This window comes from Hemitrygon akajei, chromosome 29, assembly GCF_048418815.1.
Source record: "Hemitrygon akajei chromosome 29, sHemAka1.3, whole genome shotgun sequence".
NCBI lineage: Eukaryota > Metazoa > Chordata > Chondrichthyes > Myliobatiformes > Dasyatidae > Hemitrygon > Hemitrygon akajei.
This window is the reverse complement of record NC_133152.1, coordinates 34,555,160-34,574,125: the sequence shown is the minus strand read 5'-3', so window position 1 is coordinate 34,574,125 and position 18,966 is coordinate 34,555,160. Positions and strand designations below refer to the sequence as shown.

General features: G+C 41.4%; 1 protein-coding gene across 1 annotated transcript in view; it reads left to right on the top strand.

Annotated features, from left to right (window-relative positions):
• LOC140718425 (uncharacterized) overlaps positions 1–18,966 on the top strand; it is a 353,391-nt gene that overhangs the window by 274,401 nt on the left and 60,024 nt on the right. The window contains exons 13-15 of the mRNA XM_073032152.1: positions 1,540–1,668; positions 3,159–3,293; positions 5,671–5,805. Coding sequence (XP_072888253.1) covers positions 1,540–1,668; positions 3,159–3,293; positions 5,671–5,805 — 399 coding nt within the window. The remainder of the gene's footprint in view (positions 1–1,539; positions 1,669–3,158; positions 3,294–5,670; positions 5,806–18,966) is intronic.

Sequence of the window (18,966 nt, the reverse complement as noted above, 5' to 3'; positions counted from 1 at the left end):
AGGTGTTTCAGTGTGTGTCTGTCTTTATGTTTAAGTCTGTGTGTTTATGTTCTTATGTTACTGTTTCCATCTGCAAGTTCCCGATGGAGGCCAGCTGGTGGGTTCCCTACTGTGTTAGCAAGGGAGGCCCATGTGAATGTCCTTTATTGGTTAATGAAGTCAACGTTAAGAGCCTCTCTCCAAAGAAGGAACAATTTCTCAAACCAACACAATAGACAATAGACAGTAGGTGCAGGAGTAGGCCATTCGGCCCTTCTAGCCAGCACCGCCATTCACTGTGATCATGGCTGATCATACACAGTCAGTACCCTGTTCCTGCCCTCTCCCCATATCCCTTGACTCCGCTATCTATAAGAGCTCTATCTAACTCTCTCTTGAATGCATCCAGAGACTTGGCCTCCACTGCCTTCTGGGGCAGAGCATTCCACATATCCACCACTCTCTGGGTGAAAAAGTTTTTCCGCATCTCTGTTCTAAATGGCCTACCCCTTATTCTTAAACTGTGGCCTCTAGTTCTGGACTCACCCATCAGCGGGAACATGCTTCCTGCCTCCAGCGTGTCCAATCCCTTAATAATCTTATATGTTTCAATCAGATCCCCTCTCATCCTTCTAAAATGCTGGAGGAACTCAGCAGGTTAGGGAGCATCACTGGAGGGAAATGGACAGTTCCCGTTTCCGGCCAAGACCCTTCATCAGGACTCGGCCCAAAACTTCGACCGTTTATTCCCTTCCATCGACGCTGCCTGAGTTGCTCAAGCTACTGGCATCTGCAGAAACTCCTTTGTCTCCAACTTCTCAAATTCAGGAATGTGATTATTATTACTGCATGCCATCACTTATTCTTCATAAATCAATTTGTATTCCCTGAACACAGCTGGGAACAGAAGGACGTGTTTACCCCACGGATAATGAGGTCGCTATGTCACATGCTGAGGCCAAGTTGGCTTCTACTCCAAGCCTGGCTGCCAGCAATGCTTCCGCAGGCAATAAGATATGAAAATATTTAATTGAAAGTAGGATTGCTTTTAATGCTGGGAATATTTAACTAAAACTGTGGACTTTGAAAGGGAATGAATACAGATGAAAGGTGACTAGTACTGCCCAACTTAATTTACGGAAATTATGCATTCTGTAATACGAGATGCTCAGCCGTCTACCTTGACCCACCAGTGCCAAGGCTTGTCCTCACAGTAACTCTTACTGTTCTGGATTCTCAGTCTGGAGAGGAGGGAGACAGACAATGGTGTGCAAGTGGTAGGTATGCATGGGGGTCCAGGTCTGAGAATGGAAAATCACTGGGCGTGCTCAACTGTCTGCTGAGTTTTGTCAGGGAAGCCTACCCCCCAACAGTGTACTCAAGGTTGTCAATTATAATTGAATGCTTTCTTACTGCCACTCCCCCCCCCCCCCGAGTGGCCTGCACTACCCCCTCTGGATGCTGTCACTTTCTCTGGTCGATTTGGAGTGGGCTGACCTTCCCAGAGTTTGTTTTAAATTAAAATAAGTTGACGCTGGCACTGATCAGCTCTTCTTTTAGGTTGTCCCAAGGGGTTTTATGGAAAAGCCTGTAACAAGAAGTGCAACTGCGCCAACAACGGACGCTGCCACCGAATCTATGGCGCCTGTCTCTGTGATCCTGGGCTTTACGGCCGCTTCTGCCATCTGCGTAAGTCTGGAGAATTTTTGTTCCTGCTGCTTGTTCATTAGGAATTGCAGGCTGCAGGAGTGTCATGAGGCTGCCTGGTCCCAAGCCCATGTCCGGCCCATCTTCACCCACGTTCTAGTGTATGCACAAACCTAAATACACAGCCATGTTCCCATCTGCTCAAGCACATCATCACTAATATGTATACACGCATACACGCGCGCAAACAAGTAACATAAATTACCATGTCGTCCCCGACCCAATCACCACCATTGGTAAAAATATGGTGTATTTTGCACCCGAATGGAAACAGTGTTGACCTTCACCCATGGGTTTCTCAATGACCATAATTACAAATCTTGTTCTTTATATTAAAAGATGTCCCATAATAATTAGGAAACTTGTACCCTTTCTGAGGTATTAATGCTAATGGTCTGTCATAGCCAGATGATGCAGATAACAAGACCGTAAACCTTCACACCTTACACCTCATAACTTAATATAATATAAAAAAGAGTAAGGGAAATGTTTGTAATGGCAGAAGGGCTCAAGATTAAATTTGGTTGTGTTTCACTTCTTTGGGACCTGGAGAGTTTTCATCCTCCTAAAATGGGTTGGAGATGAATGGATATTGGCTGGCCTTGAATCAAAGAAAATGTTTCTTCCTATGTTTTGCTGACGGTTGCTTTAGTCAGGTGTAAAGTGCTTCCCAGCTGCTTTGGCAACGTTTCAAAGCATCCCATAACCCACACGAGACCACAAATAGAGACTAAAGAAGTAGTAATATTGATCAAGTTTTTCCTTGTAATACAGTGGATGAATAATTTCAGTGTACAAAGTTACCAAATTGCATCGGAAGAGCTGAGAGAAAGACTCACACTCTTCATCAACTCAGAACACTCCAAACTGTCTTACAGCCAATGAAGTATTATTGGGATGATTGTGATGTGATAAAAGTGGCAGCAAATGTTAAACAATGCAAGCCGCTACTCCCAGAAGTGTATTATTGATCCAGTTATCCAATTGAATATTTCATCTGAAGGACATTGATTTCATTATTGTGGCACTGAGAATGTCAATGTAGATAGTGCCCTCAATTCCCTGTAAGTGAGACATGACCCCACCATATAACAACATTCATGGGTAAAATGTATTGACTTTTTCTTGTCAATCTGAAGTTCATTAGGAGTCAGCCACATGGTACAGGCAAGAGACAATTATTGACCTGCCTGGGCAAGGATAGGAGGCTGCACCTAATAAGGACGTCAGAAAACGTGTTGTCTTCTTAGCCATAGTCTGACAATTTCTGTGACTATTTTCCAGGGCTGTATTTGTTGATCTCAAATTATCCTTTGATAATTGAGTTTTTCGCTTTTCCCTCTTGATTTGTGATTTGAATTCAAACCTGCCGTGAATGAAGAAACTTGCGATGTTTTAATGCAAAGCTTTCCTGAAGAACGGAATATCCATTTCAATCCTGTGCTTTGTTCTTCCTTTCCCTGCTCCTACAGCTTGCCCAAAATGGACACACGGGCCTGGCTGCTCCAGCCAATGTCAGTGTGAGCCGCGCAGCACGCTGGAATGTAACCGCAAGGATGGAAGCTGCATCTGCAAACCTGGCTACCATGGACTCTCCTGTCAAAATGGTGAGGGTCCAACTGCTGGGCAGTCCAATTGTGAATGTGAAGAGTAATCAAGGTCTTGGCGAATGAGAGAATATTGTCAACACAAGAGATTCTGCATTTGTTGGAAAATTTAGAGCTGAAGGAACTCAGCAAATCAGAGAGCACTTATGGAAGGGAATAAACAGTTTGTGTTTCAGGCCAAGCTCCTTCATCAGGACTGGAAAGGGTGGTGGGTGGAGCCAGAATAAGAGGGTGGGTGGAAGGGAAGACGTACAAGCAAGAGAGCAAGTGAGGGGAGAAGCTTGATGGGTGGGTTAAGTAAGAGGAGTGTTGAAGTAAGAAGCTGGGTGGTGATAGCTGGAAGAAGCAAAGGGCTAAAGAAGAAGGAATGTGATAGGAGAGGAGGGTGGACCATGGAAGAAAGGGAAAGAGAAGGGGAACTGGAAGGAGATGAGCAGAAGGGGTGAGAAGGTAACTGGAATGGGGAATAGAAATAGAAAGAAGGAGAGGGGGCAGTTACCAGAAGTTCAAGAAATTGATGTTCATGTCATCAGGATGGAGGCTATGCAGATAAATATGAGGTGTTGCTCCACCAAACTGAATGTGTGGCCTTATTGTGGCACTGAAGGAGGCCTTGGTCAGAATGGAATGGGAATTTTACATGAATGCAAAAGGATTGTAGACAAATATTCCAGAACTTCACCTGCTAATGGGGATAATGAGCAATGGGTTTAGTATTTGATTGATTGATTGATGAGCTGGCATTGACAATATGGGCTAACTTTTCTAATAACACACACAAAATGCTGGTGGAACACAACAGGCCAGGCAACATCTATAGGGAGAAGCGCTGTCGACGATAATCTTTCCTTTCAGTTAGTCCTGACGAAGGGTCTCGGCCCGAAAAGTTGACAGCGCTTCTCCCTATAGATGCTGCCTGGTCTGCTGTGTTCCACCAGCATTTTGTGTGTGTTGTTTGAATTTCCAGCATCTGCAGATTTCCTCATTTTGACTTTTCTAATAGATGGGGTGGTGGAGTCTGGATTGATAACTGAGATAGATCTTAAACAACATAGCAGATTTCATTGTTCTGTGAAAATGTACTCAATGTTTTGAAGATAATTACAGATTTAAAAATCTGAAACCTGTCCATTGAAAGCTGGGTAAGAAGCACCAATTTATGTTCTAAAATGGAAAACACCGGTAGAAAGAGTGCAAAGGAATAGGTGGTCACCATTCATTGTTTCAGGCCTCTTTACTGAGAAAACTCCATTAACTCCACAACAATTGACAGCCTTGGGCAATAAAACATGATTGAACTCATTATAGCGAACTTTAATTGCCCCATCATCTACAGCTTTTTGGGAGAGTGCATTCGAAATTGTCCTTTTCTCTCTAGAAGTGAATGTATGTTCTGGCACTGGTTTTGAATTTACAGAACTTGTATATAGGTAGGGTGCCTAAGACTTTTGCACAGTACTGGTAGTAATTTTATGTATTGCACTGTACTGCCGCCACAAAAAAAATCATGACATATGTGAGTGATGATAAACCTGATTCTGATATGGGTCTCCATTGTGGACTGCGAGTGGGAAGGGAGAGTGGAATCATTTTTGGGAAAGGGGAAGGGAGAGGGGAGGGAGTGGGAAGCACCAGAGAAATATTCTGTAATGGTCTATAAATAAATTGTTTGGAAGCAAATGACCTTGCCTGGTGTCTCAGGACTGGATCACTGGATCTGACTGCACCCGTGCCAACCCACTACCTCCCGCCTGGCTCCTGGCACTCCTCTGCCACCTGTCCCATGCCTCTCCCACAGCACTCCACCCTCACCATTCCCAACATCCTTTGCTCCTGCCAGATTTGCAAACTCGCTCTCCATTCAACATTGATGAATACAGTACTGTGCACAAGTCTTAGACACCCTAGCGAGAGATATATATATATATAGATGTGTTTAAGAGTTTTGCACAGTACTGTATGCTCCCCTCCACCTTCTCATTGGACGCTTTGATCAGGCAAAATAATTTTTCCATTTTGCCGCAGTTAAACTCTTTAACCATCAACATTGAACTTCCCAAGCTCAGCTCATACCAAACCAATTTAATAGCAGGTTAATTATCTTGCTCTGTTTTATTTTATAGATCTATAGAAATCAATGATAAATATTTTAACAAAGCAGCATTTTATACTAAAGCCTGAAAATGGCACTAGCCATCATGCAATGCAGTTAACCCTCTCTTATTTGAATCGTTGTAGGGAACAAGCTTGGATGCTAGCCAAGATAATCTAGTGAAAGTTATCCTTAAAGCTTATGGCTTAAAGCTTGAAATCTTGCAGCAACAATGAATGGATTAGATCTTCATTCCAATTTTATTTTCTTTCCTCTTGTCTAAAGCTTGTGATCCCGGCTTCTATGGAACTGGATGCAACAGTAAGTGTAGCTGTTCAGTAGGAGTTTCCTGTGACCATGTGACTGGTGAATGCAAGATGCTGTGTCCTAAGGGATATCACGGAAAAAACTGTAGCCAAGGTATGTTTCAACTTTCAATTCTGTTTGGAATAGAAATTGATTGTCATAACCTTCTACTTCTGGGGCCCTTAGTTCCCAGTGATGACCTCCAATCTCCACTGATGACCTCCAATGTCCATTGTCCAAAGTTGATGGTATGTTTGGAGTTCATCAGTGTTTCTGTAATCCATTGTATTCACTGTACAGAGGACCAACTTTTGCAGCCTCACCAGAGCCCTGTTGGATGGTCTTGCCCACTTACACCTCTCATGATGGCTACCTAGAGCTGGACTTTGAGAGGCAATTGTCATAATACCATGTTTGAAAAGAAAAATGTGGCAACGGTAGGTTACACCGGGTCTTCATTTTATGGAATTAGTGTCACCCCCTTCAGCTTTTCCCCATGTCCCTGTATATTTTTCTTCTTAGATACTCATCCAATTCTCTTTGTGAGATGTTTTAGGTGCTCCTTCAGAGAGCGTATTTCACAGACCTGATGCAGGGCTTCGTCCCAAAGTGTCAGCAGTTCCTTTCCCCCCACACAGATGCTGAGGTCCTCCAGCAGATTGTTAGTTGCGGCCATGCATTTCAAACTTGTCTTGTGAAGGAATTCTACCTCCTTGGTTCTTTTACCATTAGAAGGGACCAACAGGTAAGTCCAGAAATATTGGCTGAGAATTGGCTTCCAAAGTCATCAAAACTGCTGAGGGGAAAAGCAAGTTTCGAAGAGAAAGGAAATGATGATTAAGAGTAGGAGATGGTGATCTAATTCTTCATTCTCAGAAAGCGACTGAACGTTCAAAGTAAATTTATTATCAAAATAAATATGTCACCTTGAGATTCATTTTTGCAGGCATACTCAATAAATCCATAATTGAATAATAACCGTAATAGAATCAATGAAAGACTGCACCAACTTGGGCATTCAATCAATGTGCAAAAGACAACAAATTGTGCAAATAAAAAAAGAAAGATATAATAATAAATAAATAAACAGTAAATATTGAGAACATAAGATGAAATGTCCTTGAAAGTGAGTCCACAGGTTAGACCATAAGATCTTAAGATATAGGAGCAGAATTAGGCTATTTGGCCCATCACGTCTGCTTTGCCATTTCATCATGGCTGATCCATTTCCCCTCTTAGCCCCAATATCCTGCCTTCTCCCTTTAACCCCTCATGCCCTGACTAATCATGAATCTATCAACCTCTGCCTTAAATATACTCACTATCTTGGCCTCCACAGCCACCTGTGTCAACAAATTCCACAGAATTGGAACATTAGGGAACATTTCAGTGATCAGGCAAGTGAAGTTATCTGCTTTGGTTGAATAATCTGATGGTTGAGGTGTAATAACTGTTCTGGATCCTGGTGGCGGGAGTCCGAAGGTTCCTGAAAGCAACAGTGAGAAGAGAGCATATCCTGGGTGGTGGGGATCCCTGATGATCGATGCTGCTTTCCTGCAACAACGCTTCGTGTAGACGTTGTCAATGGGAGGGATTCGCCCCTGTGTTGGACTGGGCCGTAATCACTATTCTTTGTAGGATGGAAGGAGGTGTTTCTGGGCAGAAAGGTATGTATTTTAGGAGGAAAATAAGATTAGAGAGGCTGTGACTGATAGGACTAGAGACACAGAAGTTTGCTGTGAAACCATTTTGAACATTCTCAAATTGTTTCCAGTTGGAGGAATTCAGCAGCTTATTGCCTTTCATCGCAAAGACGTTGGGGCCTTATATATTTCCCTGAAGGAGCAGAAAGAGTCTTGGGTTAGTACCTCATCTAAAAAATAGCACAATCAAAGTCAAGTTTACTGTCACATGCATAAATACGCATAAGCATATATGCAATGTAAGCCTTAATTGCAATAGCATTATAGGCACATAAACAGCATTCACAAGAAAAACATAAATTAAACATATGCACAATTTTTACAAGAAAGAACACATTTTGAAAAGGTCCATTTTAGTGCAAAGTGGCTATAATGTTACTAAGTTGTGGATGAAGTCTTTCGCTGGTTGGTTCAAGAACTAAATGGTTGAAGGGAAGCAGCTGTTCTTGAACATGTCGGTGTGTGACTTCCGACTTTTGTACTTCCTATCCAATCGCCAGGATGCTGCTGGATAGCGTTGATGATAAATGTTGCCTTTTGGAAGCAGCGACTACCAATGATGGAGAGGTGTATGCCTGTGATGTATTAGGCAGATGCCACTACTTTCAGCAGCTGTGAATTTGAATTGCTGTACTAAATCATGATGCAACCTGTCTGTTTAAAAAGAGTGAAATAATCACAGGATCTGTGAGTCTTATTGTGGTTAGATTAAGTGTAAATATGATATATTGTTAGATTCCCCAGGGCTGCATTGCCTGCAGATTGGAGTAATTTACAGCTAGTTAGTTCAGTGTATTGAAGGCACAGTGGGGCAACAGCTCATGATAAAAGTTACGAAGATAATTAGAGAAGCATCACTTTCCCCACAGTCACCCCAACACAACTATCACTAAGAATTTGTCTATTAAACAACAATGTTTCTAGCACCATATTTAGAAGTCTTGAACAAATGAGTTTCTAAGTTGGAGTGGTGTTGCTGCTCACCGAAACAATTAAGAGGAGAGTGAAATACGGACAAGGCAGATTCATGGGAAATGAATGTCATCCATTAGCTGAGAAGGGAAATTCCATTCAATCCCTTCATCCTTCACGGCAACATTTAAGAAAGATGGAACATGGTTTGTATAAACAGGAGAGGTTTTGCTGATTTCCAGCCCTTGACCTTTCCCACCCATCTGGCTTCACCTATCACCTTCCAGCTAACTTCTTTCCCCTCCCCCACCTTTTTATTCAGGCATCTTCCCCCTCCTTTTCCAGTACTGAGGAAAGGTCTCAGCCTGAAACATCGACTGTTTACTCTTTTCCATAGGTGCTGCCTGACCTGCTGAACTCCTCCAGCGTCTCGTGTGTGTTGCTTCAGGCTCTGCAGATGCTGGAAATCTTGAGCCACACACACACACAAAATGCTGGAAGAACTCAGCAAGTTGGGCAGCATCTATGGAGAGGAACAAACATTATACTATGAATATAAATATCATAAATAATATGCCTTTCATCACTTGAAGAGATTTCAAATTACTTCAGTGCAAATAAAGATAGTTTTAAACAGTAGTCACTATTGTCGTGCAGGGCAGAGAAGCATAGGTACTTTATACACAGCAAGCTCTAACATTAATTATGTGATGATAAGTAATGTTGGGTGAGGGGTAAACAACATCCAGGACAGAAGGAAGATGTACCCTTCCCTGAGATATGCCTCAGCTGAGAGGGCAGATGGTGACGTGTTTGAATGTCTTATCCAGAATCTAATACAAATGACAGGGGAAACCTTGCCTAGCTCTTTACTGGAATGTCAGGTCTAGGAATTAATTCAGATTTTCTGACTGGGAAGTGCTACCCATTTTGGAATTGTTCAAATGTGAGGAAATCTGAAGGGAAAAAACAAAGGGTTTATGGTTTTGTTATTAGATAGGGAGCATCTAAGTTGTGCCTACATATGTGTGAGTGGCCTCTCAGCCAACTGCACATATATGCCATGCTGTAACACAACGTGTTCCAGCCTCTGTCAGGAGTTATAATATCACTGTGATTATGTGATCAGATGCAAGTTCAAATCCTACCAGCAAACATTTTAATTGTTCTTTTTCATAAAATGTCTGGAAGGAAAATATTGATTTGAGCAAAGCAACACTCGCAAAATGCTGGAGGAACTCAGCAGGCCAGGCAGCATCTGTGGAAAAGAGTAAGCAGTTTGGGTCTCCACCTTTACCATTCCCAAAAACTTTGCTCCTTCCGGATTTACAAAAAATCTCTCCACTTCATGTTGATAAATAGAGTACCGTGCGAAAGTCTTAGCTACATATATGTGCACAGTACTATAAGTACAAGTATAATTGCTTTAAGAATAATTTGTTTATGAAATACAGTATCACTGGGCATGACAGAATAACTCTCTCTCATCTCACCAATTGGTACATTAGTACAAATGCTTCAGATCCTACTGTTCATTTAAGTTTACCAAAAACACACATGGATAACAATACATGGTATTTTAAAGGCTCTCAGGAGCTAAACCAGGTTCCGGAATAAAGAGATGGCATTTCGGGCCGAAACCCTTTGTCAGTACTGTCGATTCTTTATTCCTTCCTATAGACGCTGCCTGACCTGTTGAGTTCTTCCAGTGTTCTGTGTTTGTTGCTCGCTACTCAGTAAAAACAGTTGTTAGATCTCGTATCAAGTTATCCTGCAGGCTTGTCCAAATAATGACAGTTCTTATAAATAAGAAGAAATTTTGGACTTAAAAGCACTTTAGGTATATCCAGAGCTTATGAAAGGTAAACTGTAAGACACAAGTTGGTTCTTTCTGTACCAGACCCTGGGTGCTCGGGAGCTGTACTTCATTCCCTTACAGATGGATGTACATAGCGAAAGGAACACAATGTTCTTTTGTCAACTTAAATATTTGCTTCCTTTAATTGAACGGAATTTTCAAGCCATGAACCATTCAATTATTCTTCATTGAATTCTTCACCAATTAATTATTGCCAGATGCTCTTCAGTAAACTAAATCCTTAACTTGGAATTGTTTGATTCAGGAGTGAAAATGGATACCAGCTCAAGTTGCAACCCTCGAGCAGAAAGAGGAATTGAAATCCCATCGTGTGTTTAACAACTTCTCGGCAGCCCAAGGGTTTTGAAGTGCAGTCATTGCTAAACTATTGAAACTATATGGTCAGTTTTTACACAGCAAGGTCCTCCAGTGATGGCCTGAGAATTTGTTTTTGGTGATGCCAGGACACATGTAGCGAGTACATTATCGTAGAAGGAGAGTTACTATCCATTTTGTTCATATGGTACGTTTTAGGGACGCTTGATAAAATAATATGGAGAGCACACCCTCAGGGTGGAGGAGCAACACCTTATATTCCGATTGGGTCTCCAGCCTGATGGCATGAACATCAACTTGTCCTTCTGGTTAAAACAAAAAATCCCTCCCCCTCTCCTCTTCTTCTATTCCCCATCTGGTCTCCTACCTCTTCTCACCTGCTTATCTCTGTCCCCTGGGTCCTCTGTCTTTCTCCTTCCCCTATGATCCATTCTCCTCTCCCATCAGATTCCTTCATTTCTAGCCATTTATCTTTCCATCCCACCTGGCTTTACCTTCTACCTATCCTTCCTTCTCTCCCCCTACCTTTTTATTCTGGCGGGCTTCCCCCTTCCTTTTCAGTTCTGAAGAAGGGTCTCACCCTGAAACATCAACCGTTTATTCACTTACATAGATGCTGCCTGACCTCTGGCATTTTATGTGTGTTGCTAGAGGGAGCTTAGTTTAATGGATGACATATACTATATTTGAATGCTTTTAGAGTAGAAATTGACCAGTTCCACTTCTATGTTGCAACAAGAAGAAATTAATGGACAATATAACAGGAACAGTAAGCTGAATTTATTTCTATATACTTTCGTAAATTGAAGATGAAGCACCAGTTCTAATAGTTGAGTTTTAATGACCGGTTAGTGATTAATAGTTGTAAAAGTAGACTGAAAATAGTAAGTTTCAGGTTTGAAATGCTCAGAATGAAAGAGTTGAATAGTTATTGATGGGATTATAATGAAGCTTCATTATCTAATATTTACTCCGATCTTTGGGACATAAATTAAACTTCCTACAAGGGTATTTAATTAAGAGTATAATTTAACCTACATAAACTTAACCATGATGCAACAGGCAAGCTAGAAATCTTCCTTCAGTTATTAGCCCCCTGTCTCTTGATGTGTAAAGGAAATAAATCTCTCTCCCTAGAGAATGACAAAGGTCAGATCATATTTGAGATTGGGGGACCACAGCATGACAAGGAATGGTGATTCTGTCTTGTTAACCGTTAAGATTTACACATTTAGTGGTGTTTCTATTATACTTCCATAAACAAAATTGGAAATATTCAATTGGAAAAATTTTCCGAAGCCTTCTAATCTCCTTGTTCTGACTGAGAAACAGGAAATAACAGAAATATTTTATAGAAACATTTGGTTTGTGGGCCATTGAGCGGTCTGGAAATGCTTAGAGCCTTGCTAAACAAGCAAAGATAGACATCTGCCATCAATTAAAGAGCAAGGGAGCATAGCAACAAAGCCATGTAGAAGTGCTGAAAGAAAGAGTGACCTTAAGCCGAGCTGTGAGACATTACTGCCCTGTGCGAAACTCGGGTGAAGTCATTGGAGAAATGGGCTGCATGAGGCTACTAGAAAAGGCAACAAAAATGGTTAAAGGAGCAACTTTAACAATGCAAAATTATGGATAGAACAAGCCAAAAAAATTATAACACCATCAGAGATGAGATGCCAATACATGGAATATTGGAATAGATTTATCTCAAAGGATCTGTAACTAAATGCGTGATAGGCAACTAGCAAAATAATAAAGAATCATTTCTGATATGGTTCTATTTAAAGAAATATTGCACTAAGAATATACATTCAGGAGCACATGATGTGAGATTAGTGCAAGGTATATGTAAAGCATGTTAGGGATCTGATTCGCTACAGCAGTGTCACAACCAGAAAAGGACCTTCAGGGCAGCAATTCAATATGTAGGACTGGGCTGACTTGAGTTGCCACTCTTACAATTTGTCCAGTTCCTCGTTTTTCACCTGTGGAGCAGGTGACTGCCTCTCTGGTTTGCCCTCAAGCAGGTCTAAGAAACTTAAAGCCTCAGACTTTATTGCTTGGGTCAGTTATTAGCGATGTTGAGGCATGGCTGTCAATAGGGATCTAGGAGATGGGACAGTAATACTTTACTGCATATGATGTGTAGGACTGAACATGCAATTTATTGGGTTGCCACTTTGGTCTGATTTTCAGGTCCTGTTTTCTTGGACTTTGATATGCAACCTTGACCCTAAATGCATGGCTCAATGTAATGCAACAACCACTTGCGTTCATATATCTTCTCTAATGAACTCAAGTATACTGTATGTAACACTGCATAGAAGGAAGGTGTTCAGCTCATATTCCAGCTCCTAGAACCGTACCATCAACCCCAGTCCCCTGCTTATTGTACATAGCCTATTGCCTCTCACGTATCCATCATCTCTGCCCTGATTCTCCTGCAACCCACCCACACTGGGGCAATTTACAGTAACAGATTTGCAAAGAGGGGAAAAAGCAGAGCTCCTGGGGGATCCCACGCGTTCATCTAGCTCCACACAGGCACCACTGGAGGTCAGGATTGAACCTGATTTAGAGATTGTGAGGAAGCAGCATTATCCCACCCCTCTGTTCTTCCAGTAAAGAAAATAACTTATTCACGATGGACCAATCAAGCAGCAATTATTACATGAAGCTCAGTTCAATTCCTGTAAGTAATAATGTACATTTCTCATTTCTGACTACAGAACAAGAAAGGGCTGGATCACATTTGACTCAGTCTGCATACAATCCTGAAAATTGCTCTAATCTAGTATGGCTCAGTGAGTCGAATTGACCAGGATCCTTTACTGACACAGTTGTCCCAAGAGATTGAGCTGCCCACTACTGGCAAGTACGCCTCGGGTGGTGTATTTATTGAAATAAATTTTAAAATAACTTAAGCAAAATAAAAATTGTATTTATTTAAAAACACATTAATTAAAACCATTAATAGTATTTAAAGCAAAGGGAAAATACAACTACTTTACTTTTTGACTTTTTCTAACTAGATCAACATCTCAGGATTACATCAGTCAATGTCCAATCAGTCAGTGGGGGTCAGGAATGCGCCGAACTTTGCTGCAATGCTGTTAGCGGCTGGTTCTCCCGGGAACAGCGGTACACAACCCAGGTCAAGGTCACAAATTGACGATCACCTGGAACCTGAGATTTCCGAGCAGTTCTCATTGACCCATTGACTTTACAAATAGCTGCAATTATTTGATCTGTTCCCCATAAGTAATACATCATCTTAAAGGAATTGGTCAGGGCAGCTTCAAACAGCCAGGAGCAATGCCACAACAGATGCATTAGATAGCTGGACAATAAGCAGCTAGAAATATTTGCAACGTGGTGAAGTATTAAAACCAACTTCTCAAATACGTCATTAAATATCAGTAATTATAATTGTAAATTGTAATCGACTTACCAAAGAGTTGAAGCCTTGAATTAATCAATACTAGATTTCTTTTCACTTTCAGAATCAGGCTTAATGTCACTGACATATGTTGTGAAATTTGTTCTTTTGTGGCAGTGCGAAAAGAGAGGAACAATATAGTGTTCATGGGTTTAATATACATTTAGAAATCTGATGGCAGTGGGGAAGAAGCTGTTGCTGAATCATTGAGTGTGTGCCTTCAGGCTTCTGCACCTCTTCTCTGATGGTAGCAATGAGAAGAGGGCATGTCCCAGGTGATAAGCTTCCTTTATGATGGATGCCATCTGTTTGGGGCATCGCCTTTTGAAGATGTCCTCAATGCTGGGAAGTGTAGTGCCTATGATGGAGCTGGCTGAGTTTGCAACTGTCTGCAACTTATCCTGATCCTGTGAAGTGATCCCTTCATACCAGATAGTGATGCAACCAGTTATAATGTTCTGGAGCCTTTGGTGACTTACCATCTACACAACCACAGTTGACTTAATGTCTATGAGTGGGATTACACTTGCCTGTCCTGATTTCCTTACTTCAGGTACAAATTGAAATAAAACTTTGCAATGCTGGTGAAATTCCTTTTTTCAAAAAAAAAGAGATTTGCATTGATACTGCATGTTTTACAATCCTCAGCTAAGTTGATAGGGTTGATCAGACTGTGTATGGTGTGTTGCCCTTCATTAGTTAGGGGTTGTTGAGTTCAAGAACTGCAAGGTAATGTTGCAACTCTTTGAAACCCTGGTTAGACCAGAATATCGTGTTCATTTCTAGTCATCTCAGTATAGAAAGGATGCAGAAGCATCAGAGAGGCTCCAGCAGAGATTTACCAGGATGCTGCCTAAATTAGAGAATGTGTCTTATGAGGATAGGTTGAGCAAGCTTGGACTTTTCTCTTTGGAGTAAAGGATTCTCAGAGATGACTTAATAGAGGTATACAAGATGATAAGAGGCATGGATCGGACGGATGGCCAGAGGCTTTCTCCCAGGGCAGAACTTTAAGGGGATTGGAAGAAAGTATAGGGGACGTCAGAGATAGGTCTTTTACACAGAGGAGTGAGTGTGTGGAAAGCACTACCAGGGCTGACAGGAGAAGCAGATCATGAGGGGCATTAGAGAAACTCTTAGATGAGCACATGGATGATAGAAAAATGGAGGGCTATGTAGAAGAGAAGGGTTAAAATGATCTTAGAACAGGTTAAAAGTTTGGCACAACATCATGGGCCAAAGGACCTGTACTGTGCTGGGGTGTTCTGTGTGCTATGTTCTGAGTAGCTTTTTGGTTCGGTGTAGGAAATACAACAGCCAATTTTTACACTGAGCAATCTATCAGAGGCAGCAGATCAGGTCATCAATACTGTGAAAGCCTGTGCCTTCTCTCTTCAAGCTATGATGTTAGCACTTCTAATATTTGTCTTACACGTGCTTTGTTTGCTGGAAAAACACTGCTTTCAGAGCTAATCAAGACATGATTCTCAAAGTGACCTGACCCTGGACCAGAAAGGAAAGCGCAAGAGAAAAATGACAAGTGAATAAAAATTTCCCCTTTGAAATCAACACTTCAGCTTTAACCATGTTCACATTTTGGCATCAGGCAGTTTCTTATTATAGGGCTCAAACCTCCTAGATCAAATTTCCCCCATGTTGACAGCTCTGGTATTCATCAATGGTTCAAAAACTTTGACATGCCCATGAAAAATTGCCTTGGAAAATAGAAACTATACAGCAATATTCTTGGCAGTATTTAAGCACCTCAGATTTTTTTTTTAATTTGTGAAACCTGTTGGAAGAAATGAAAACCATAATTTTGTGTTTGTTTGTCCATGCACCCAGGTCGAGATGGATTGTGAAGTATGGATGGCATGGTAGCATAGTGGTTAGCACAACGCTTTACAATACAGGTGACCTGGGTTCAATTCCTGCCACTGCCTGTAGGGAGTTTGCACGTTCTCCCCCCCGTGACCACACGGGTTTCCTCTGGGTGCTCTGATTTCCTCCCACAGTCCAAACCATATTGGTTGGTCATTGTAAATTGTCCCGTGATTAAGCTTGGATTAAGTTGGGTATTGCAGCCTCAAAGGGCTGGAAGAGCCTATTCCTCACTGTATTACCGGTAATTTAAAAAAAAACAAATAAATAAATAAAATTCTCAGATGGGCTCAATAAACTGTAAACCTATCACATTCCCTTGGTGTCATAAAAATGAGTTGAAAATAAAACGCAAATCTACCGATACTCGAAATGTGAAACTAAAACAGAAAATGCTGGGAAGACTCAGCTGGTCAGGCAGCTTCTGTATAAATGGAAACAGTAAATGTTATAGGTTTGCAAAGGTCTGATCTGCTGAGTTTTTCCAACATTTACAGTGTTTGCTTTAGATGTTGGCTGGACCTTCATTCCGCTGAGGCAGAGAAAATGGAGACTTTGTTCATGAAAGTTTTCACTGAAGCTTTGCTCAGTAACAAACTCTTCAGATAGACCAAGTCTTTGGCTTGCAACTTTCTTGAAGTTTACATTTGATTTCTGTTATGGTAATTTTATCCTGTAATCAAACACGCCATTATGGGTGTGCCCTAAATCCTCAGTGGATGATGTTGACCCTGATCCATAGGGTACATCAGGAAGATTCTCACAACCGCATACACCACTGTTCAAACTGGATAAGCTTCTCTCATCCAGTAATGAGGAGAATGCAGCCTTCTTGATCACCTATGGTCTAGGGGGATAGCAGATTGAAAGGGATGAGCATTGGCTGATACAGCAAAGAATGAAGCCAGTCATTCCAAAGTGTCAAAGCAAGTTACAATTCTGATACCTAATGACAAGAAGGTATTGCAAATTTCCATCCAAAGCAGACAGGAAGTTCTGGTGACCAGGGATTGAGTAAATGCACACAACACTAAACTTTTAATCCTTTTTTAATTTACTGCAAATTTCTGATATTTCTCATCCTCAAATTTAGTTGAAGAAATTGTGTCTGCTTGGCTCCTTGAAAGCCTCGTGTTATTCTTTTCTTTTCTATTACCCACTAGATACCAGTATCAAGTAATTTAAACAGTGCAATATCCCCTTTAGACAGATGATTGCAAGAAGAGTAAATCCGTTGCCTGAATGAAAAAGTATAGAGTGCTACAGATGGGTGCTGGTCACTCATTCATATTAGCGTCTGTTGCCACCTCAACCATGACTACAGCAAGAGCACCGAGCTGTAAGTTCCTCTGCTCATAAAAGATCATAAAGGTTATAAAATTGATAAATAGCTGTTAATTTTTTCTTTTATAATGGACGATAAAAGCCCAAAATTCTGGCAAGAGCCATGTAGATCAAAGGCAAGATCCTGAACCACCTCAGCTGGCTCCTGCTTGCTTTTTCCCCATTGGTTATAATGAGATTCTCAGCAGGCTCCTCTGGGAGTGGGAACCTCCAGCTTATTAAAATACAGTTTGACGTAAGATCTACCAATGTGTTCATTAAAAGCATACATTCACCTGTGAATTCATCTATGTCCATGTAACTAATTTACCTTTGAAGTTCCTCTTCTGGTTTAAAAGCTGTGGGAAGTCAGTTTCTCAGCAGCTTTTTCCATTCCGCGTCATTCTATCCCTTGGGATGACTACTCAATACACTGGAGAATGGTAAGCATTTTGGCGCTTAGTGTCACTATCAAACACTCCCAACGCAGAGGACGGTCCGATTGACATCAGGCCTTTATTCCAAATCATCTGCTGGAAATGCCTCATTCTCTACCATCCATGCCAGCACAGTCCAGCAAACGCCAGCAAGTTCAGGTCTGTTTTGTTATTGAGTGAACTGGCTTTCAAAAACTGGACTGAGGTCCAGTTCATGTGAAATCTCTACTATTAGGACTTAGACGAGTCGTTTGATCAGTGTGAGGGGGAATTCAACTGTACATATTTTGTATGCAGAGCAAAAGCTTGAGCATGCAGTAAGCTAGTACTTGTTGCTTTAACATGATGTTCTCATCCATAATACTTACAAATTATTCCTTTGTTCAGCTCAGTGAGCTTGTTGAACGAGGCTGACCTGTAATCTAACTCCATGCATTTGCCTTGGTGTGCTATTTTCAATAATCCCTTTGGTGTGGAATTAATCCATAGGATGAACGGAAAACTGTTAGTTTACTTTGCCTCCACAGGTGAATTGAACCATTATCAGGATCCCCTAAAGCTTAGATACTGGATTCTAGATTTATACTGCGTCTGGTTCCAATGGGCAGACCATATTCTAATATTCAACATAGAATCTATAGATTCGTGTCCAACATTAGGAATCTTGAAACAGAGATTTTCTATTTCACGGAGCTTTGTCACAATCAGGAACTGCTAGGCAGATAATGAAAATACCTCAGGACCATCCCCGGAAAAGAAAGTAGCAAATTCAGTGATTTGCAGGAGTTCCTGGTCCATAACTTCTCAAACAAGGGGATGGCCAGTGAGGTGCTGAGAACATCAAATCTCTTCATCAGAAGTGTGCAATAGTCCAATGAAACTGTTGGGAAGAGTGTACCAACCCCTGTGTTACCCATTGACACAGTCAATCACTACTTTGTGCCTCACGTATTGCAGTCTGTGAGTCTGACATTGACCGTACCAGTCAGAGCCCACAGACATCAAACAAAAACAATAACTGTGAGCTCCAAGATGGCTGATATGGGACTGGGCATCCTTTGGGGCCAGTCCTCTGAAATAGGTTACAACTTATCCTTGGAGCATTCCTCCCATTGAAAAGGAACCACCAGAACCCTAGCATTACAATCCTGAGTCTGTGCAAAGCAAACTCCACCCAGAACCTGTTCCCAATTTATGAAATAAAACATTGGCAACTGTAATCTACACTCAAATGCACTTTGTCACAAATTTTCCCTACTCAAGTTACATTGTATGTTAGGAGCTGTGGTATTTGCTACTTAAGGTCAACTTTATTTGTCACAGGTACAATGAGGCATTGAAGTATCCAGTGAAGTGAGTCATTTTGCATTAAGTTAAATCAAATCA